The sequence below is a fragment of the Oncorhynchus mykiss genome, chromosome 2 (assembly GCF_013265735.2).
Source record: "Oncorhynchus mykiss isolate Arlee chromosome 2, USDA_OmykA_1.1, whole genome shotgun sequence".
Classification (NCBI taxonomy): domain Eukaryota; kingdom Metazoa; phylum Chordata; class Actinopteri; order Salmoniformes; family Salmonidae; genus Oncorhynchus; species Oncorhynchus mykiss.
In genome coordinates this window covers 12,754,059-12,777,192 of record NC_048566.1, presented here as the reverse complement: position 1 = coordinate 12,777,192, position 23,134 = coordinate 12,754,059, and the positions used below count along the sequence as shown (strand labels likewise).

The window sequence follows — 23,134 nt, the reverse complement described above, 5'->3', positions numbered from 1 at the left end:
GCTGACTGACTGACTGGCTGGCTGACTGGCTGGCTGGCTGGCTGGCTCATAACTTCTGGTCATTTCTTCAAAAGATACATGTTTTTACACACTTACTTTGCATTTACCTGGACTTCCTGTATAATTCCCCGTTAGTATTGAGCACATTGTACGTTGCTTCATCATTGTTTTCAGACAAATGGGGGTTATACACAGAACTGAGACGACTGCCCCAAAACTAGCATTGTATTTCTAGACAGAGAACGGATGGTCAAATACTCCTTGAACCCCAGAGGAAATAGTGCCGTTTGCATCGTTTATTCGCTCGGTTAATATTGGGATTTATGCATCATGCATTAATCTAGTTCAATATCAGCACGATAAAGCTGTACAACAACATGTTGTTTTCTGAATAGCCTCTGGGGCTAACGCTAGCCCGGTCAATTCAAGTCGTTATGTCTTCCAAGCTTTAAAAAAAAAAATCACACCCGGGAAACAAATCAACCGTCCTATTGGCCAGTCAAAGCAGCCTGGGAAAGTAGTCCTACATTGTTATGGTTGTTATCTGATTTGACAAGGTTCTGCAGGCTGGAGAATGGACCTGGCCCGCAGAACACGGACCCAGCAGGAGGATGGACCTGGCCCGCAGAACACGGACCCAGCAGGAGAATGGACCTGGCCCGCAGAACACGGACCCAGCAGGAGAATGGACCTGGCCCGCAGAACACGGACCCAGCAGGAGAATGGACCTGGCCCGCAGAACACGGACCCAGCAGGAGAATGGACCTGGCCCGCAGAACACGGACCCAGCAGGAGAATGGACCTGGCCCGCAGAACACGGACCCAGCAGGGAAATGGACCTGGCCCGCAGAACACGGACCCAGCAGGAGAATGGACCTGGCCCGCAGAACACGGACCCAGCAGGAGAATGGACCTGGCCCGCAGAACACGGACCCAGCAGGGAAATGCTGACAGATATCGTGGAACATTGGACCTTATGCGTTGATGTTTTTTAAAAGTTAAATAATTCACAACATTTACTGTCGGTCAACTAAAACAGATCAGGGTGAAAAAGGTCTTTGGAGAGAGAAATACCTAGTAGAGGTGTCGGTAGAGATGTGATATATTACACAGAGATAAATACCTAGTAGAGGTCGGTAGAGATGTGATATATTACACACAGAGAGAAATACCTAGTAGAGGTCGGTAGAGATGTGATATATTATACAGAGAGAAATACCTAGTAGAGGTCGGTAGAGATGTGATATATTACACAGAGAGAAATACCTAGTAGAGGTCGGTAGAGATGTGATATATTACACAGAGAGAAATACCTAGTAGCGGTCGGTAGAGATGTGATATATTACACAGAGAGAAATACCTAGTAGAGGTCGGTAGAGATGTGATATATTACACAGAGAGAAATACCTAGTAGAGGTCGGTAGAGATGTGATGTATTACACAGAGAGAAATACCTAGTAGAGGTCGGTAGAGATGTGATATATCACACAGAGAGAAATACCTAGTAGAGGTCGGTAGAGATGTGATATATTACACAGAGAGAAAGAGACAGGTCGGTTTGGGTCCGTAATGCTCTGAGCTCGTTCAGCATCTTCTGAGTCGTGTTGTGCAACGTTGCATAGATCCAGTACGTCATGTTGGGAGCTTCACGCAGGACAGAGTGAAGGGTCGCGTTTGAGAACATCAAAACCGTGGTGTATCATGGGTAAATTGTGACTTGACCTACAAAATAATATTGAGAGGTTATTTATGACGCAAGGTGATTTGCAGTCTGGACTCGTATTTAAAGTCGGCTGTGATGTTTCCAAATGGTGCCTTATTCCCTCCATAGTGCACTCGGTAATAGGGACCTATTGGGGATGCGCTCCAGCAGGCCAGACAGGGTCAGAGGTTAGAGGTCAGATGTACTTGTTGGCCAGGTTCTGCACATCGTTCTTACTGAAGGCATCACTGTCCACAGCAGACAGACGGTCAAACAGTCGAGTCATCTGATCATGTTCACTCTTTAGCAGCATCACGACGACCTGGTAACACACAGAGACGAGAGGTTAACACACAGAGACGAGAGGTTAACACACAGAGACGAGGGGTTAACACACAGAGACGAGAGGTTAACACACAGAGATGAGAGGTTAACAGGGCATCTGTTAACTTCACTAGGGTAGGGGGCAGCATTAGGACATTTGGATGAAACGCGAGCCCAAATTAAACTGCCTGCTACTCAGGCCCAGAAGCTAGGATATGCATATACGGTTAACACAGCATCACGACTACCTGTTGATACACAGTGGCCTTTAAAACAGCTGTTTCCCTGATCGGTATCAATAAACAATACAACATCACAGTGGTCAAAACAGCAGCGTCAGTACTACAACCTGACAACAGTAGAGACACACAGTGGTCAGTACTACAACCTGACAACAGTAGAGACACACAGTGGTCAGTAGAGACACACAGTGGTCAGTACTACACCCTGACAACAGTAGAGACACACAGTGGTCAGTACTACAACCTGACAACAGTAGAGACACACAGTGGTCAGTAGAGACACACAGTGGTCAGTACTACACCCTGACAACAGTAGAGACACACAGTGGTCAGTAGAGACACACAGTGGTCAGTACTACAACCTGACAACAGTAGAGACACACAGTGGTCAGTACTACACCCTGACAACAGGAGAGACACACAGTGGTCAGTACTACAACCTGACAACAGTAGAGACACACAGTGGTCAGTAGAGACACACAGTGGTCAGTACTACAACCTGACAACAGTAGAGACACACAGTGGTCAGTACTACAACCTGACAACAGTAGAGACACACAGTGGTCAGTACTACAACCTGACAACAGTAGAGACACACAGTGGTCAGTACTACAACCTGACAACAGTAGAGACACACAGTGGTCAATACTACAACCTGACAACAGTAGAGACACACAGTGGTCAGTAGAGACACACAGTGGTCAGTACTACAACCTGACAACAGTAGAGACACACAGTGGTCAGTACTACAACCTGACAACAGTAGAGACACACAGTGGTCAGTACTACAACCTGACAACAGTAGAGACACACAGTGGTCAGTACTACAACCTGACAACAGTAGAGACACACAGTGGTCAGTAGAGACACACAGTGGTCAGCACTACAACCTGACAACAGTAGAGAGACAGTGGTCAGCACTACAACCTGACAACAGTAGAGACACACAGTGGTCAGTAGAGACACACAGTGGTCAGTACTACACCCTGACAACAGTAGAGACACACAGTGGTCAGTACTACAACCTGACAACAGTAGAGACACACAGTGGTCAGCACTACAACCTGACAACAGTAGAGACACACAGTGGTCAGTACTACACCCTGACAACAGTAGAGACACACAGTGGTCAGTACTACAACCTGACAACAGTAGAGACACACAGTGGTCAGTAGAGACACACAGTGGTCAGTACTACAACCTGACAACAGTAGAGACACACAGTGGTCAGTACTACACCCTGACAACAGTAGAGACACACAGTGGTCAGTAGAGACACACAGTGGTCAGTACTACAACCTGACAACAGTAGAGACACACAGTGGTCAGTACTACACCCTGACAACAGTAGAGACACACAGTGGTCAGTACTACAACCTGACAACAGTAGAGACACACAGTGGTCAGTAGAGACACACAGTGGTCAGTACTACACCCTGACAACAGTAGAGACACACAGTGGTCAGTAGAGACACACAGTGGTCAGCACTACAACCTGACAACAGTAGAGACACACAGTGGTCAGTACTACACCCTGACAACAGTAGAGACACACAGTGGTCAGTACAACAACCTGACAACAGTAGAGACACACAGTGGTCAGTAGAGACACACAGTGGTCAGTACTACAACCTGACAACAGTAGAGACACACAGTGGTCAGTACTACAACCTGACAACAGTAGAGACACACAGTGGTCAGTACTACACCCTGACAACAGTAGAGACACACAGTGGTCAGTACTACAACCTGACAACAGTAGAGACACACAGTGGTCAGTAGAGACACACAGTGGTCAGTACTACAACCTGACAACAGTAGAGACACACAGTGGTCAGTACTACAACCTGACAACAGTAGAGACACACAGTGGTCAGTACTACACCCTGACAACAGTAGAGACACACAGTGGTCAGTACTACAACCTGACAACAGTAGAGACACACAGTGGTCAGTAGAGACACACAGTGGTCAGCACTACAACCTGACAACAGTAGAGAGACAGTGGTCAGTAGAGACACACAGTGGTCAGTACTACAACCTGACAACAGTAGAGACACACAGTGGTCAGTACTACACCCTGACAACAGTAGAGACACACAGTGGTCAGTACTACAACCTGACAACAGTAGAGACACACAGTGGTCAGTACTACAACCTGACAACAGTAGAGACACACAGTGGTCAGTACTACAACCTGACAACAGTAGAGACACACAGTGGTCAGCACTACAACCTGACAACAGTAGAGACACACAGTGGTCAGCACTACAACCTGACAACAGTAGAGACACACAGTGGTCAGCACTACAACCTGACAACAGTAGAGACACACAGTGGTCAGCACTACAACCTGACAACAGTAGAGACACACAGTGGTCAGTACTACAACCTGACAACAGTAGAGACACACAGTGGTCAGCACTACAACCTGACAACAGTAGAGACACACAGTGGTCAGTACTACAACCTGACAACAGTAGAGACACACAGTGGTCAGCACTACAACCTGACAACAGTAGAGACACACAGTGGTCAGTACTACAACCTGACAACAGTAGAGACACACAGTGGTCAGTACTACAACCTGACAACAGTAGAGACACACAGTGGTCAGCACTACAACCTGACAACAGACTGTCTAGTTTAGCTAAATAAAAAGATCCAAAACACTGAACAAGAATGAAAAATACATTCATTTCATTCCGGGATTCAAAACAAACCACAAAGCACCATCATCTCACTGCACTCGACTTATAAAGGACATTTTCCAGACGTTCACCAAGATCACATTAACATGCGAAGACTTTTAAAAGGCAAGGAAGGAGCAGCGCGACGTTGGTTCATTGTGGTTTGTTTTGAATGGTCGACCAAGGTGAAGCTTCTAGATCATACCGAGAACCTGTCAGCAGTGTGTAGATGGTTGAGGTGCTGGTAGACGAGGTCAGGGTCCTTCTGTAGGAGCTGTGTGTCCAGGGCCTGCATAAGGAAGCTGACTGTGTGTCCATCCAGCTGATTACTGAGGTAGACGGGCAGAGTCTCAGGGGGAACACGGCTCAGCAGCTCAGCACAGGCTGGGAGGTTGGACTGGGCCCGCGCTGCGTTCAGGGACTGGTTGAACTCATAGGCGTTCGAGGGCTGGAGGTTGATGGTTATTGCCTCCTCCTCTCCTCCTCTTCCTCCTCCTCCACAGTGGTTCTCTGCTGGGCCTGGGGTTGACGTGGATGTTGTTGATGTTTCTGCTGTCTCTGATTCTGCTGCTTTGGTCCTGTCTGGCTCTGCAGCCTGGCGGTCTTCGTCCTCAGTCCCCTCAACCTGACGGAGGACAGGAAGACAGCTTGTGACCATCTAGACACCGCTTTGTGGCCCCTAATTACATTATCTAGTGTCCTTCCCCATGATTACATTATCTAGTGTCCTTTCCATTATTACATTAGCTGTTTCCTTCCCCATTATTACATTAGCTGTGTCCTTCCCCATTATTACATTAGCTGTGTCCTTCCCCATTATTACATTAGCTGTGTCCTTCCCCATTATTACATTAGTTGTGTCCTTCCCCATTATTACATTAGCTGTGTCCTTCCCCATTATTACCTTAGCTGTGTCCTTCCCCATTATTACATTAGCTGTGTCCTTCCCCATTATTACATTAGCTGTGTCCTTCCCCATTATTACATTACCTAGTGTCCTTCCCCATTATTACATTATCTAGTGTCCTTCCCCATTAATAAATTAGCTGTGACCTTCCCCATTATTACATTATCTAGTGTCCTTCCCCATTATTACATTAGATGTGTCCTTCCCCATTATTACATTAGCTGTGTCCTTCCCCATTATTACATTAGATGTGTCCTTCCCCATTATTACATTACCTAGTGTCCTTCCCCATTATTACAATACCTAGTGTCCTTCCCCATTATTACATTATCTAGTGTCCTTCCCCATTAATAAATTAGCTGTGACCTTCCCCATTATTACATTATCTAGTGTCCTTCCCATTATTACATTAGCTGTGTCTTAACCATTATTACATTATCTGTGTCCTTCCCCATTATTACATTAGCCGTGTCCTTCCCCATTATTGCATTAGCTGTGTCCTTCCCCATTATTACATTAGCTGTGTCTTAACCATTATTACATTATCTGTGTCCTTCCCCATTATAACATTAGCCGTGTCCTTCCCCATTATTACATTAGCTGTGTCCTTCCCCATTATTACATTAGCTGTGTCCTTCCCCATTATTACATTAGCTGTGTCCTTCCCCATTATTACATTAGCGGTTTCCTACCCCATTATTACATTAGCTGTGTCCTTCCCATTATTACATTAGCTGTGTCCTTCCCCATTATTACATTAGCTGTGTCCTTCCCCATTATTACATTAGCCGTGTCCTTCCCCATTATTACATTAGCCGTGTCCTTCCCCATTATTACATTAGCTGTGTCCTTCCCCATTATTACATTAGCTGTGTCCTTCCCCATTATTACATTAGCTGTGTCCTTCCCCATTGTTACATTAGCTGTGTCCTTCCCCATTATTACATTAGCTGTGTCCTTCCCCATTATTACATTAGCTGTGTCCTTCCCATTATTACATTAGCGGTGTCCTTACCCATTATTACATTAGCGGTGTCCTTACCCATTATTACATTAGCTGTGTCCTTACCCATTATTACATTAGCTGTGTCCTTCCCCATTATTACATTAGCTGTGTCCTTCCCATTATTACATTAGCTGTGTTCTTCCCCATTATTACATTAGCTGTGTCCTTACCCATTATTACATTAGCTGTGTCCTTACCCATTATTACATTAGCTGTGTCCTTCCCCATTATTACATTAGCTGTGTCCTTCCCATTATTACATTAGCTGTGTTCTTCCCCATTATTACATTAGCTGTGTCCTTACCCATTATTACATTAGCTGTGTCCTTACCCATTATTACATTAGCTGTGTCCTTCCCCATTATTACATTATCTGTGTCTTAACCCATTATTACATTAGCTGTGTCTTAACCCATTATTACATTAGCTGTGTCCTTCCCCATTATTACATTAGCTGTGTCTTAACCCATTATTACATTAGCTGTGTCCTTCCCCATTATTACATTAGCTGTGTCCTTCCCCATTATTACATTAGCTGTGTCCTCTGTCCTCTTTTTTCTTGGCCGTTACTGAATCTCATTTCTGTACAGCACTTTGTACTGTAACTATGTCTGGGTCGAGAGAACTGGCCCAAGGTGTAGAACAAGTGTTGGCTAGCTACGTTACCTCAGTGATGGGTCCAGTCCTCCTCCAGTGATGGGTATGGTAGTATAGTGTATGTATTAATGTGTAGTATAGTGTATGTATTAATGTGTAGTATAGTGTATATATTAATGTGTAGTATAGTGTATATATTAATGTGTATTATAGTGTATATATTAATGTGTGGTATAGTGTATATATTAATGTGTAGTATAGTGTATGTATTAATGTGTAGTATAGTGTATATATTAATGTGTAGTATACTGTATATATTAATGTGTAGTATAGTGTATATATTAATGTGTAGTATAGTGTATGTATTAATGTGTAGTATAGTGTATGTATTAATGTGTAGTATAGTGTATATATTAATGTGTAGTATAGTGCATATATGAATGTGTAGTATAGTGTATATATTAATGTGTAGTATAGTGTATATATTAATGTGTAGTATAGTGTATGTATTAATGTGTAGTATAGTGTATATATTAATGTGTAGTATACTGTATATATTAATGTGTAGTATAGTGTATATATTAATGTGTAGTATAGTGTATGTATTAATGTGTAGTATAGTGTATGTATTAATGTGTAGTATAGTGTATATATTAATGTGTAGTATAGTGCATATATGAATGTGTAGTATAGTGTATATATTAATGTGTAGTATAGTGTATATATTAATGTGTAGTATAGTGTATGTATTAATGTGTAGTATAGTGTATATATTAATGTGTAGTATACTGTATATATTAATGTGTAGTATAGTGTATATATTAATGTGTAGTATAGTGTATGTATTAATGTGTAGTATAGTGTATGTATTAATGTGTAGTATAGTGTATATATTAATGTGTAGTATAGTGCATATATGAATGTGTAGTATAGTGTATATATTAATGTGTAGTATAGTGTATATATTAATGTGTAGTATAGTGTATATATTAATGTGTAGTATATTTTACCTCAGTGATGGGTATAGTAGTATAGTGTATATATTAATGTGTAGTATAGTGTATATATTAATGTGTAGTATATTCTACCTCAGTGATGGGTATAGTAGTATAGTGTATATATTAATGTGTAGTATAGTGTATATATTAATGTGTAGTATATTCTACCTCAGTGATGGGTATAGTAGTATAGCGTATATATTAATGTGTAGTATAGTGTATATATTAATGTGTAGTATATTCTACCTCAGTGATGGGTATAGTAGTATAGTGTATATATTAATGTGTATTATTGTGTATATATTAATGTGTAGTATAGTGTATATATTAATGTGTAGTATAGTGTATATATTAATGTGTAGTATAGCGTATATATTAATGTGTAGTATATTTTACCTCAGTGATGGGTATAGTAGTATAGTGTATATATTAATGTGTATTATAGTGTATATATTAATGTGTATTATAGTGTATATATTAATGTGTAGTATAGTGTATATATTAATGTGTAGTATAGTGTATATATTAATGCCTAGTATATTCTACCTCAGTGATGGGTACAGTCCTCCTGGGGTTGCTAGGTGATCCCCGGGCCAGACTCTGTCTGAGCAGCAGCGTGACCTCCTCCAGCTCCTTCTCAGCCTCCGCTACGTTGGGATCCTGCTGTAGCACCTCCTGTAGGTCAGAGCTGCACGCCAGGTAGTCCTGGGGATGGGGGCACACACACACACACACACACACACACACACACACACACACATATATATGTGGAGGAAGAGGAAGAGACCAGGTAGTCGTTTCAATACCTGTCTACAAAAGTAGTCAACCCAGATTGGCGGCCAAACCCGCAAACTAGTCGTGTGAATCCCTAAAACCTGTCCCTTTACCTTGAGGCCTTTATTGGCCATGGCCCGTCTGTAGAAGGCCTTCTTATTGGCTGGCTCCAGCCTCAGGGCAGAGTCACAGTCCTGCTTGGCTTCAGCAAACATATCTAGCTTCAGGAAGCACAGCGCTCTAAGGACAGAATGTAATACAGTATTATAGTGTATCTCTATGGAGGCAGAGTGTAATACAACAGTATTATAGTGTCTCTATGGAGGCAGACTGTAATACAACAGTATTATAGTGTCTCTATGGAGGTAACATATCTAGCTTCAGGAAGCACAGCGCTCTAAGGACAGAATGTAATACAGTATTATAGTGTATCTCTATGGAGGCAGAGTGTAATACAGTATTATAGTGTCTCTATGGAGGCAGAATATAATACAACAGTAGTATAGTGTCTCTATGGAGGCAGAATGTGATACAACAGTATTATAGTGTCTCTATGGAGGCAGACTGTAATACAACAGTATTATAGTGTCTCTATGGAGGCAGAATGTGATACAACAGTATTATAGTGTCTCTATGGAGGCAGAATGTAATACAACAGTATTATAGTGTCTCTATGGAGGCAGAATGTAATACAACAGTATTATAGTGTCTCTATGGAGGCAGAATGTGATACAACAGTATTATAGTGTCTCTATGGAGGCAGACTGTAATACAACAGTATTATAGTGTCTCTATGGAGGCAGAATGTAATACAACAGTATTATAGTGTCTCTATGGAGGCAGACTGTAATACAACAGTATTATAGTGTCTCTATGGAGGCAGAATGTGATACAACAGTATTATAGTGTCTCTATGGAGGCAGAATGTGATACAACAGTATTATAGTGTCTCTATGGAGGCAGAATGTAATACAACAGTATTATAGTGTCTCTATGGAGGCAGAATGTGATACAACAGTATTATAGTGTCTCTATGGAGGCAGAATGTAATACAACAGTATTATAGTGTCTCTATGGAGGCAGACTGTAATACAACAGTATTATAGTGTCTCTATGGAGGCAGAATGTGATACAACAGTATTATAGTGTCTCTATGGAGGCAGAATGTAATACAACAGTATTATAGTGTCTCTATGGAGGCAGAATGTGATACAACAGTATTATAGTGTCTCTATGGAGGCAGAATGTAATACAACAGTATTATAGTGTCTCTATGGAGGCAGAATGTAATACAACAGTATTATAGTGTCTCTCTGGTTCTGGAGGAGAACACAACACTGTTGTTCAACATAGCAGCCAAACACAGCTCATACAATCAGCCTGTCTTGTATTTTCTGACCCCACAGACAGACATCCTCGCACCAAGACAAACTACAGTGTTTTAATATTGATAAGCCTGTCGTTCCTCTGGCGTACTCAACACTTCGCCTAAGGCCATGTGTGTGTTGTAAAGCTGTCCTTTTTAGCCACGCTCTCATGTGGCTGTGGAGTGTGTACTGTGACTGTCTGTGGAGTGTGTACTGTGACTGTCTGTGGAGTGTGTACTGTGACTGTCTGTACACACAGGGCTTTACGCAGAACAGGACATGAACACAAAGGTAGGGTGCAGTGAGTCATGTCAGGGTGGCCAGCCCCTTTCCTCTCTATGGTACAGAACACTCTGTCAACGCTGACAACACTACTCTCTACCTGCTAGGAGGGGAGGAGAGAGGGAGAGGGGAGAGGAGAGGAGAGGGAGACGAGGGGGAGAGGAGAGGGAGACGAGGGGGAGAGGAGAGGAGAGAGGGGGAGAGGAGATGAGAGAGGGAGAGAGGAGGAGAGGAGAGAGGGGGAGAGGAGAGGAGAGGGGGAGAGGAGAGGAGACGGAGAGAGGATGAGAGAGAGGAGGAGGAGAGGAGAGGAGACGGAGAGAGGATGAGAGAGAGGAGGAGAGAGAGGAGAGGAGGAGGAGGGGGAGAGGAGAGGGAGAGGAGAGGCGGGAGGAGAGGCGGGAGGAGAGGAGGAGAGGAGAGGGAGAGGAGAGGCGGGAGGAGAGGAGGGGGAGAGGAGAGGAGAGGCGGGATGGGAGAGGATGAGAAACGGAAACGGGGTCGTGTTCATTAGTGCAAACCGTAGCAAAAAAGTTTTGCAACAGAACGTGACAATAAGCGTTTCTTATTAGACAAGTTCAGGTAGTCCGTCCCTGTTTCAGTCCGTTTGTTCTGTTTCGGTGCCTAATGAATAGGACCCAGGTTTCCCATCCCAGGGGGGCCCGTGTTGCATGTCTTTCTAGGACAATTTACGCTCCGCTACCCTGTTCTGTAGTACACACTGTGTCTATAATTAGGCTATGAGAGAGAGAGGAGCAGACACCCTGCTGTCCTCTGCTGTTCCTGTTTGTATTTCCACACTACAGCAACAATACCTCTGATTAGTCTGACTGGATTTACTGACAGCAGGCTGGCTGGGGTTAGAGCAGGCTGGCTGGGGTTAGAGCAGGCTGACTGGGGTTAGAGCAGACTGGCTGGGGTTAGAGCAGACTGACTGGGGTTAGAGCAGACTGACTGGGGTTAGAGCAGGCTGGCTGGGGTTAGAGCAGGCTGACTGGGGTTAGAGAAGACTGGCTGGGGTTAGAGCAGACTGACTGGGGTTAGAGCAGACTGACTGGGGTTAGAGCAGACTGACTGGGGTTAGAGCAGACTGACTGGGGTTAGAGCAGACTGACTGGGGTTAGAGCAGACTGACTGGGGTTAGAGCAGAGTGGCTGGGGTTAGAGCAGACTGACTGGGGTTAGAGCAGAGTGGCTGGGGTTAGAGCAGACTGACTGGGGTTAGAGCAGAGTGGCTGGGGTTAGAGCAGACTGACTCGGGTTAGAGCAGAGTGGCTGGGGTTAGAGCAGACTGACTGGGGTTAGAGCAGAGTGGCTGGGGTTAGAGAAGAGTGGCTGGGGTTAGAGCAGACTGACTGGGGTTAGAGCAGACTGACTGGGGTTAGAGCAGAGTGGGGTTAGAGCAGAGTGGGGTTAGAGCAGAGTGGGGTTAGAGCAGAGTGGGGTTAGAGCAGAGTGGGGTTAGAGCACAGTGGGGTTAGAGCACAGTGGGGTTAGAGCAGACTGACTGGGGTTAGAGCAGACTGACTGGGGTTAGAGCAGACTGACTGGGGTTAGAACAGACTGGCTGGGGTTAGAGCAGACTGGCTGGGGTTAGAGCAGGCTGGCTGGGGTTAGAACACAGACCGGGGTTCTGTTCCCACTGGTTACACAGACCGGGGTTCTGTTCCCACTGGTTACACAGACCGGGGTTCTGTTCCCACTGGTTACACAGACCGGGGTTCTGTTCCCACTGGTTACACAGACCGGGGTTCTGTTCCCACTGGTTACACAGACCGGGGTTCTGTTCCCACTGGTTACACAGACCGGGGTTCTGTTCCAACTGGTCACACAGACCGGGGTTCTGTTCCCACTGGTCACACAGACCGGGGTTCTGTTCCCACTGGTTACACAGACCGGGGTTCTGTTCCAACGGGTTACACAGACCGGGGTTCTGTTCCAACTGGTCACACAGACCGGGGTTCTGTTCCCACTGGTCACACAGACCGGGGTTCTGTTCCAACGGGTTACACAGACCGGGGTTCTGTTCCAACTGGTTACACAGACCGGGGTTCTGTTCCAACTGGTTACACAGACCGGGGTTCTGTTCCAACTGGTCACACAGACCGGGGTTCTGTTCCCACTGGTCACACAGACCGGGGTTCTGTTCCCACTGGTCACACAGACCGGGGTTCTGTTCCCACTGGTCACACAGACCGGGGTTCTGTTCCCACTGGTCACACAGACCGGGGTTCTGTTCCCACTGGTTACACAGACCGGGGTTCTGTTCCCACCACATTCAGTGCATTAGGAAAGTGTTCAGAACCCTTCCCCTTTTCCCACATGTTGTTACATTACAGCCTTATTCTAAACTAGACCAAATAAAAACAATTCCTCATCAATCTACACACAATACCCCATAATGACATCACAATACCCCATAATGACATCACAATACCCCATAATGACATCACAATACCCCATAATGACATCACAATACCCCATATTGACATCACAATACCCCTTAATGACAAAGCGAAAACAGGTTATGAAACATAGAGAAACAGAAATACCTTATTTACATCAGTATTCAGACCCTTTGCTATGAGACTCAATTGAGCTCAGGTGCATCCTGTTTCCATTGATCATCCTTGAGATGTTTCTACAACTTGATTGGAGTCCACCTGTGGTAAATTCAATTGATTGGACATGATTTGGAAAGGCACAGACCTGTCTATATAAAGGCCCCACAGTTGACAGTGCATGTCAGAGTAAAAACCAAGCCATGAGGTCGAAGGAATTGTCCGTAGAGCTCCGAGACAGGATTGTGTCGAGGCACAGATCTGGGGAAGGATACCAAAACATTTCTGCAGCATTGAAGCTCCCCAAGAACAAAATGGCCTCCATTATTCTTAAATGGAAGAAGTTTGGAACCACCAAGACTCTTCCTAGAGCTGGCTGCCCGGTCAAACTGAGCAATCAGGGAGAAGGGCTTTGGTCAGGGAGGTGACCAAGAACCCGATGGTCACTCTGACAGAGCTCCAGAGTTCTTCTGTGGAGATGGGAGAATCTTCCAGAAGGACAACCAATCTCTACATCACTCCACCAATCAGGTCTTTACGGTAGAATGGCCAGACCGAAGCCACTCCTCAGTAAAAGGAACATGACAGCCCACTTGGAGTTTGCCAAAAGGCACCTGGAGGAAACCTGGCACCATCCCTACGGTGAAGCATGGTGGCGGCAGCATCAGAGCCCAGACTTGAACATCTCTGGAGAGACCTGAAAATAGCTGTGCAGCGACACTCCCCTTCCAACCTGACAGAGCTTGAGAGGATCTGCAGTGAAAAATGTGTGCCAAGCTTGTGGCGTCATACCCAAGAAGACTCGAGGCTGTAATCGCTGCCAAAGGTGCTTCAACAAAGTACTGAGTAAATGGTCTGAATACTTAAGTAAATGTGATATTTTATTTTGTCTTATTATTTGTTTAAAAAAAAATCAAAAACCTGTTTTTGCTTTGTCATTATGGGGTATTGTGATGTCATTATGGGGTATTGTGATGTCATTATGGGATATTGTGATGTCATTATGGGGTATTGTGATGTCATTATGGGGTATTGTGATGTCATTATGGGATATTGTGATGTTATTATGGGGTATTGTGATGTCATTATGGGGTATTGTGATGTCATTATGGGGTATTGTGATGTCATTATGGGGTATTGTGATGTCATTATGGGGTATTGTGATGTCATTATGGGATATTGTGATGTTATTATGGGGTATTGTGATGTCATTATGGGGTATTGTGATGTCATTATGGGGTATTGTGATGTCATTATGGGGTATTGTGATGTCATTATGGGGTATTGTGATGTTATTATGGGGTATTGTGATGTTATTATGGGGTATTGTGATGTCATTATGGGGTATTGTGATGTCATTATGGGGTATTGTGATGTGTTTATGGGGTATTGTGATGTCATTATGGGGTATTGTGATGTCATTATGGGGTATTGTGATGTTATTATGGGGTATTGTGATGTCATTATGGGGTATTGTGATGTCATTATGGGGTATTGTGATGTCATTATGGGATATTGTGTGCAGATTGAAGAGGGGGGGTGGGGAAACCAAGTTAATCAGTTTCAGAAGAAGAGGGGGGGTGGGGAAACCAAGTTAATCAGTTTCAGAAGAAGAGGGGGGGTGGGGAAACCAAGTTAATCAGTTTCAGAAGAAGAGGGGGGGGGGGGGGGGGAAACCAAGTTAATCCGTTTCAGAATAAGGCTGTAACGTAACAAAATGTGGAAAACGTCAAGGTGTTTGAATACTTCCCGAATGCCACTGTACATTACTGTGCCTGTTAGGATGAAGGAGACACGGTCAGGTCCTTACCGGTTGGTGTAGATGGGACATTCCTCTGGCTTCAGTTTAAGGCATTCGCTGTACGTCCTCAGAGCCTCCTGGAACTGACCTTTCTTCACAAACTCGTTTCCTTCTTGTTTCAGCGAATTGAAACAGACTTCTGCTTTTTGAGCTGCAGGCAAAGGAAGAAACGGTGTTGGTTGAGGAAATGTGTGACATCATACTGAGTAACTTGACAAAAAATGTTTGGTTTTTTGTTATTGTAAGAATCGTATTTCACAAGAATAAAGTGAGTGGTAATTTAGTCCTTTAAAATCCAGGGTGAAAACAGGTTGAATCAGCAGTCATTCATGTGATAACGGACAGCTAATCAATTAGACCACTGGGGTGTTCTGGGAAAAAGCTGCCCGCTCCCTTCTTCCATTCATCACAGTTAAAACATCGATTATGGTTGGCTGCAGCACGGCCCTGAGACTGGGGCTGGGGCTAGGGTTTAGGACTGGGGTATAGGACTGGGGCTGAGGCTGGGGCTAGGGTATAGGACTGGGGCTAGGGCTGGGGCTAGAACTGGGGCGAGGGTATAGGGCTGGGGCTAGGGCTAGGGTATAGGGCTGAGACTGGGGCTAGGACTGGGGCTAGGGTATAGGGCTGAGACTGGGGCTAGGACTGGGGCTAGGACTGGGGCTAGGACATAGGACTGGGGCTAGGACTGGGGCTGGGGCTAGGACTGGGGCTGGAGCTAGGACTGGGGCTGTGACTGGAACTGGGGCTGGGACTGGGGCTAGGGTATAGGACTGGGGCTGGGGCTAGGGTATAGGGCTAGGGTATAGGACTGGGGCTGGGGTATAGGGCTGAGGCTAGGGTATAGGGCTGGGCCTAGGGTATAGGGCTGGGGCTAGGATATAGGGCTGGGGCTAGGGTATAGGGCTGAGGCAGGGGCTAGGGTATAGGGCTGGGGCTTGGTTATAGGTATAGGGCTGGGGCAGGGGCTAGGGTATAGGGCTGGGGTATAGGACTGGGGCTGGGGCTAGGGTATAGGGCTAGGGTATAGGGCTGGGGCTAGGGTATAGGGCTGGGGCTAGGGTATAGGTCTGGGGCTAGGGTATAGGGCTGGGGCTAGGGTATAGGGCTGGGGCTTGGTTATAGGGTATAGGGCTGGGGCAGGGGCATAGGGCTGAGGCTGGGGCTAGGGTATAGGGCTGGGGCTAGGGTATAGGGCTAGGGTATAGGGCTTGGGCTTGGTTATAGGGTATAGGGCTGAGGCTAGGGCTGGGACTGGGGCTAGGATATAGGGCTGGGGCTAGGGTATAGGGCTAGGGCTGAGGCTGGGGCTAGGGTATAGGGCTAGGGTATAGGGCTGAGGCTGGGGTATAGAGCTGAGGCTAGGGTATAGATAGGGCTGATGCTGGGGTATAGGGCTGAGGCTAGGTTATAGGGCTGGGGCTAGGGTATAGGGCTGGGGCTAGGGTATAGGGCTGAGGCTGGGGTATAAGGCTGAGGCTGGGGCTAGGGTATAGGGCTGGGGCTAGGGTATAGGGCTGGGGCTAGGGTATAGGGCTGGGGCTAGGGTATAGGGCTGAGGCTGGGGCTTGGGTATAGGGCTGAGGCTAGAGCTAGGGTTTGGGTATAGGGCTGGGGTATAGGGCTGAGGCTGGGGCTAGGGTATAGGGCTGAGGCTGGGGCTAGGGTATAGGGCTGAGGCTGGGGCTAGGGTATAGGGCTGGGGCTAGGGTATAGGGCTGGGGCTAGGGTATAGGGCTGAGGCTGGGGCTAGGGCTGGGGCTTGGTTATAGGGCTGAGGCTGGGGCTAGGGTATAGGGCTGGGGCTAGGGTATAGGGCTGGGGCTAGGGTATAGGGCTGGGGCTAGGGTATAGGGCTGGGGCTAGGGTATGGGGCTGGGGCTAGGGTATAGGGCTGAGGCTAGGACTGGTGCTAAGGATAAGACTGAGGCTAGGACTGGGACTGGGGCTAGGGGAGAGGGGCATATGGCTAGAGGATAAGGCTAGGGGAGAGGGTCTAGGGGATAAGGCTAGGTGGAGGGGCTATGGCTGGAGGGGAAGGGCTAGGGAGAGTAGGGCTAGGGGAGAGGGGCTAGGGGATAAGGCTAGGGGAGAGGGGCTAGGGGATAAGGCTAAGGGCTAGGGAGAGTAGGGCTAGGGGAGAGGGGCTATGGGATAAGGCTAGGGGGAAGAGCTAGGGAGAGTAGGGCGAGGGAGGAGGGGCTAGGGTATAAGGCTAGGGGGAAGGGGCTCCAGCAACAAACAGTATGTCCCCCTCCAGTCCTCTAGCAGACAGTATGTCTCCTCTCTGTTCCACTAGTCCCCCTCCAGTCCTCTAGCAGACAGTATGTCTCCTCTCTCTGTTCCACTAGTCCCCCTCCAGTCCTCTAGCAGACAGTATGTCTCCTCTCTCTGTTCCACTAGTCCCCCTCCAGTCCTCTAGCAGACAGTATGTCTCCTCTCTCTGTTCCACTAGTCCCCCTCCAGTCCTCTAGCAGACAGTATGTCTCCTCTCTCTTCCTCTAGTCCCCCTCCAGTCCTCTAGCAGACAGTATGTCTCCTCTCTCTGTTCCACTAGTCCTTCTCCAGTCCTCTAGCAGACAGTATGTCCCCCTTCAGTCCTCTAACAGACAGTGTCTCCCCCTCCAGTCCTCTAACAGACAGTATGTCCCCCTCCAGTCCTCTAACAGACAGTATGTCCCCCTCCAGTCCTCTAGCAGACAGTATGTCGCCCTCCAGTCCTCTAGCAGACAGTATGTCCCCCTTCAGTCCTCTAGCAGACAGTATGTCCCCCTCCAGTCCTCTAGCAGACAGTATGTCCCCCTCCAGTCCTCTAGCAGACAGTATGTCCCCCTTCAGTCCTCTAGCAGACAGTATGTCCCCCTCCAGTCCTCTAGCAGACAGTATGTCCCCCTCCAGTCCTCTAACAGACAGTATGTCCCCCTCCAGTCCTCTAACAGACAGTATGTCCCCCTCCAGTCCTCTAGCAGACAGTATGTCCCCCTCCAGTCCTCTAGCAGACAGTATGTCCCCCTCCAGTCCTCTAGCAGACAGTATGTCCCCCTTCAGTCCTCTAGCAGACAGTATGTCCCCCTCCAGTCCTCTAGCAGACAGTATGTCCCCCTCCAGTCCTCTAGCAGACAGTATGTCCCCCTTCAGACGTCTAGCAGACAGTATGTCCCCCTCCAGTCCTCTAGCAGACAGTATGTCCCCCTTCAGTCCTCTAGCAGACAGTGTCTCCCCCTCCAGTCCTCTAGCAGACAGTGTCTCCCCCTCCAGTCCTCTAACAGACAGTATGTCTCCTCTGTCTGTTCCACTAGTCCCCCTCCAGTCCTCTAGCAGACAGTATGTCCCCCTTCAGTCCTCTAGCAGACAGTATGTCCCCCTCCAGTCCTCTAGCAGACAGTATGTCCCCCTTCAGTCCTCTAACAGACAGTGTCTCCCCCTCCAGTCCTCTAACAGACAGTGTCTCCCCCTCCAGTCCTCTAGCAGACAGTATGTCCCCCTCCAGTCCTCTAACAGACAGTATGTCCCCCTCCAGTCCTCTAACAGACAGTGTCTCCCCCTCCAGTCCTCTAGCAGACAGTATGTCCCCCTCCAGTCCTCTAACAGACAGTGTCTCCCCCTCCAGTCCTCTAGCAGACAGTATGTCCCCCTCCAGTCCTCTAACAGACAGTGTCTCCCCCTCCAGTCCTCTAACAGACAGTATGTCCCCCTCCAGTCCTCTAGCAGACAGTATGTCCCCCTCCAGTCCTCTAGCAGACAGTATGTCCCCCTTCAGTCCTCTAGCAGACAGTATGTCCCCCTTCAGTCCTCTAGCAGACAGTATGTCCCCCTCCAGTCCTCTAGCAGACAGTATGTCCCCCTCCAGTCCTCTAGCAGACAGTGTCTCCCCCTCCAGTCCTCTAACAGACAGTATGTCCCCCTTCAGTCCTCTAGCAGACAGTATGTCCCCCTCCAGTCCTCTAACAGACAGTGTCTCCCCCTCCAGTCCTCTAACAGACAGTATGTCCCCATCCAGTCCTCTAGCAGACAGTATGTCCCCCTCCAGTCCTCTAGCAGACAGTGTCTCCAGTCTCTACTGCTGCAGTAGTCTATAAGACCTTTGAAGGTTCCAGCTCACAGCAGAAAGAGGATGAGGAATGATAATGATGCTTGCTGAACAGAAAATGCCACCCTATTGCACTGCGTTTAACCCTGGGCTCTGGCCAAAGGTAGTGCACTATATAGGGAATAGGGTGCTATGGGCTCTGGTCAGAATTAGTGAACAACATAGGGAGTAGGGGGTCATTCTGGACTCATGCTGTGAGTCAGGCTGAATGTAGTCTCTTGTGAAGAGGAAACGGCTGGTCAGCGGACACTGATTAGCTTCTGGGTGACTACACGCTTAGAAAAATAGGTGCTATCTAGAACCTAAAAGAGTTCTTCAGCGGTCCCCATAGGAGAACCCTTTGAAGAACCCTTTTTGGTTCCAGGTAGAACTCTGTTGGGTTCCAGGTAGAACTCTGTTGGGTTCCATGTATAACCCTTTTTAGTTCCAGGTAGAACTCTTTAGGGTTCCATGTAGAACCCTTTTTGGTTCCAGGTAGAACTCTTTAGGGTTCCATGTAGAACCCTTTTTGGTTCCAGGTAGAACTCTGTTGGGTTCCATGTATAACCCTTTTTAGTTCCAGGTAGAACTCTTTAGGGTTCCATGTAGAACCCTTTTTGGTTCCAGGTAGAACTCTTTAGGGTTCCATGTAGAACCCTTTTTGGTTCCAGGTAGAACTCTGTTGGGTTCCATGTAGAACCCTTTTTGGTTCCAGGTAGAACACTTTTGGTTCCAGGTAGAACCCTTTCCCCAGAGAGTTCTACATGGAACCCTAAAGAGTTCTACCTGGAACCAAAAAGGGTTCGTCAAAGGGTTCTCCTATGGGGACAGCCAAAGAACCCTTGGAACCCTTTAGTTCTAAGAGTGTGGACTCGGCTGAGTGAGAGCCCTACCTGCGTGCTGCTTGGCCTTCTCTGCTCTGGCCTGTAGGACCTCAGCGCTGGGTGGTTCCTCCCTGCGGTGCTGCTGAGCTGATAGTGGGACCAGAGGGATCTCAGGTAGTTTCTCTCTCCACTGCTCTCCGTCCTGCTCTATCAGTAACCGCGTGATCCTGGAGGAATCATACACACACACAGCGTTATCCTCCCAGCTATCCTCTATTATGTAAGTGCAGGGACAGTGTATAAATAGCGTGTAGCTAGAGGACTGGGAGGGACAGCAGGTAATTCACACGACAGCGTTTGCTTGAAGCAGATTGACGTCTGAGCTGGATAATTAAGAGTCTATAGTTAAGGCGGTCTGACTTGGGCCTTTCAAACAACTCTCAATCACTTCACATGGTTGTGACTGTAGGGTGGATCAATTCTGTTAACTTTCCCAAAATGTCCAGGTTTTCTAGATATCCTGCTCGGTGGTTTCCAGATGGCCTGCCACGGTCTCCTGATTCCAGATGGCCTGCTCACAGTCTCCTGATTCCAGATGGCCTGCTCACAGTCTCCTGATTCCAGATGGCCTGCTCATAGTCTCCTGATTCCAGATGGCCTGCTCATGGTCTCCTGATTCCAGATGGCCTGCTCATAGTCTCCTAATTCCAGATGACCTGCTCGGTGGATTCCAGATGGCCTGCTCATAGTCTCCTGATTCCAGATGGCCTGTTCATAGTCTCCTGATTCCAGATGGCCTGCTCATGGTCTCCTGATTCCAGATGGCCTGCTCATAGTCTCCTAATTCCAGATGGCCTGCTCGGTGGATTCCAGATGGCCTGCTCATAGTCTCCTGATTCCAGATGGCCTGCTCATAGTCTCCTGATTCCAGATGGCCTGCTCACGGTCTCCTAATTCCAGATGGCCTGCTCGGTGGATTCCAGATGGCCTGCTCATAGTCTCCTGATTCCAGATGGCCTGCTCATAGTCTCCTGATTCCAGATGGCCTGCTCACGGTCTCCTGATTCCAGATGGCCTGCTCATGGTCTCCTGATTCCAGATGGCCTGCTCACGGTCTCCTGATTCCAGATGGCCTGCTCCATGGTCTCCTGATTCCAGATGGCCTGCTCATGGTCTCCTGATTCCAGAGGGCCTGCACACAGTCTCCTGATTCCAGATGGCCTGCTCACAGTCTCTTGATTCCAGATGGCCTGCTCATGGTCTCCTGATTCCAGATGGCCTGCTCGGTGGATTCGAGATGGCCTGCTCACGGTCTCCTGATTCCAGATGGCCTGCTCACGGTCTCCTGATTCCAGATGGCCTGCTCACGGTCTCCTAATTCCAGATGGCCTGCTCACGGTCTCCTGATTCCAGATGGCCTGCTCATGGTCTCCTGATTCCAGAAGGCCTGCTCACGGTCTCCTGATTCCAGATGGCCTGCTCACAGTCTCCTGATTCCAGATGGCCTGCTCACAGTCTCCTGATTCCATATGGCCTGCTCACAGTCTCCTGATTCCAGATGGCCTGCTCACAGTCTCCTGATTCCAGATGGCCTGCTCACAGTCTCCTGATTCCAGATGGCCTGCTCACAGTCTCCTGATTCCAGATGGCCTGCTCACAGTCACCTGATTCCAGATGGCCTGCTCACGGTCTCCTGATTTCAGAAGGCCTGCTCACAGTCACCTGATTCCAGATGGCCTGCTCACGGTCTCCTGATTCCAGAAGGCCTGCTCACGGTCTCCTGATTCCAGAAGGCCTGCTCACGGTCTCCTGATTCCAGATGGCCTGCTCACGGTCTCCTGATTCCAGATGGCCTGCTCATGGTCTCCTGATTCCAGAAGGCCTGCTCATGGTCTCTTGATTCCAGATGACCTGCTCATGGTCTCCTGATTCCAGATGGCCTGCTCGGTGGATTCGAGATGGTCTGCTCACGGTCTCCTGATTCCAGATGGCCTGCTCATGGTCTCCTGATTCCAGAAGGCCTGCTCATGGTCTCTTGATTCCAGATGACCTGCTCACAGTCTCCTGATTCCAGGAATCCACCAACTGGGATTTCTGGAAAACCTGGGAAGTTTGGGAAGTTAACGGAACTTTGCAACCCTAATGAGGGTAAAGGTGAGGGTGGTGGAGTAGTTTACCTGTTAACACTGTCTAATGAGGGTAAAGGTGGAGTAGTTTACCTGTTAACACTATCTAATGAGGGTAAAGATGAGGGTGGTGGAGTAGTTTACCTGTTAACACTGTCTAATGAGGGTAAAGGTGAGGGGAGTAGTTTACCTGTTAACACTGTCTAATGAGGGTAAAGGTGAGTGGAGTAGTTTACCTGTTAACACTGTCTAATGAGGGTAAAGGTGAGGGGAGTAGTTTACCTGTTAACACTGTCTAATGAGGGTAAAGGTGAGGGTGGAGTAGTTTACCTGTTAACACTATCTAATGAGGGTAAAGGTGGAGTAGTTTACCTGTTAACACTGTCTAATGAGGGTAAAGGTGGAGTAGTTTACCTGTTAACACTGTCGTGTGCAGCCTGCACACTGATATCTATCTGCAGCACGGTCTTGTAATCCACGTAGGCCTGTCGGTACCGCTCCATAGTCTCATAAGCCATGGCTCTGCGTAGGAGGGGCTTGAGGGAGAAGGGCTGCAGCTCCAAGGACCTGCAGGTTTAAATAGCATGAGACTGAGGACGGGAAGAGATCAAGTCTGGCCCTGTATACACCCACACTATAGTACCTAGCTACCTAGCGCATGTAGCATGAGACTGAGGATGGGAAGAGATCAAGTCTGGCCCTGTATACACCCACACTATAGTACCTAGCGCATGTAGCATGAGACTGAGGACGGGAAGGGATCAAGTCTGGCCCTGTATACACCCACACTATAGTACCTAGCTACCTAGCGCATGTAGCATGAGACTGAGGATGGGAAGAGATCAAGTCTGGCCCTGTATACACC

General features: G+C 47.5%; 1 protein-coding gene across 7 annotated transcripts in view; it reads right to left on the bottom strand.

Moving 5' to 3' along the window:
- Nucleotides 1–360: 360 nt before the first annotated feature.
- The window catches only part of spag1b (sperm associated antigen 1b), a 60,259-nt gene continuing 37,485 nt past the window's right edge, over nt 361–23,134 (bottom strand). Inside the window, exons 13-20 of one of the 7 annotated variants that reach the window (XR_005035122.1) lie at nt 22,684–22,836; nt 20,213–20,370; nt 15,260–15,401; nt 9,354–9,480; nt 9,013–9,171; nt 5,164–5,583; nt 555–2,024; nt 361–523 (exon numbers count right to left, since the gene is read on the bottom strand). Coding sequence is in view for 1 of the 7 variants with exons in the window: in XM_036938201.1 (XP_036794096.1) it covers nt 1,899–2,024; nt 5,164–5,583; nt 9,013–9,171; nt 9,354–9,480; nt 15,260–15,401; nt 20,213–20,370; nt 22,684–22,836 (1,285 nt within the window). In the remaining 6 variants the exon portion in view is untranslated. Of the gene's footprint in view, nt 2,025–5,163; nt 5,584–9,012; nt 9,172–9,353; nt 9,481–15,259; nt 15,402–20,212; nt 20,371–22,683; nt 22,837–23,134 lie in introns of all 7 variants that reach the window. The other 6 variants (XR_005035124.1, XR_005035125.1, XR_005035126.1 and 3 more) reach the window with 6 other exon arrangements.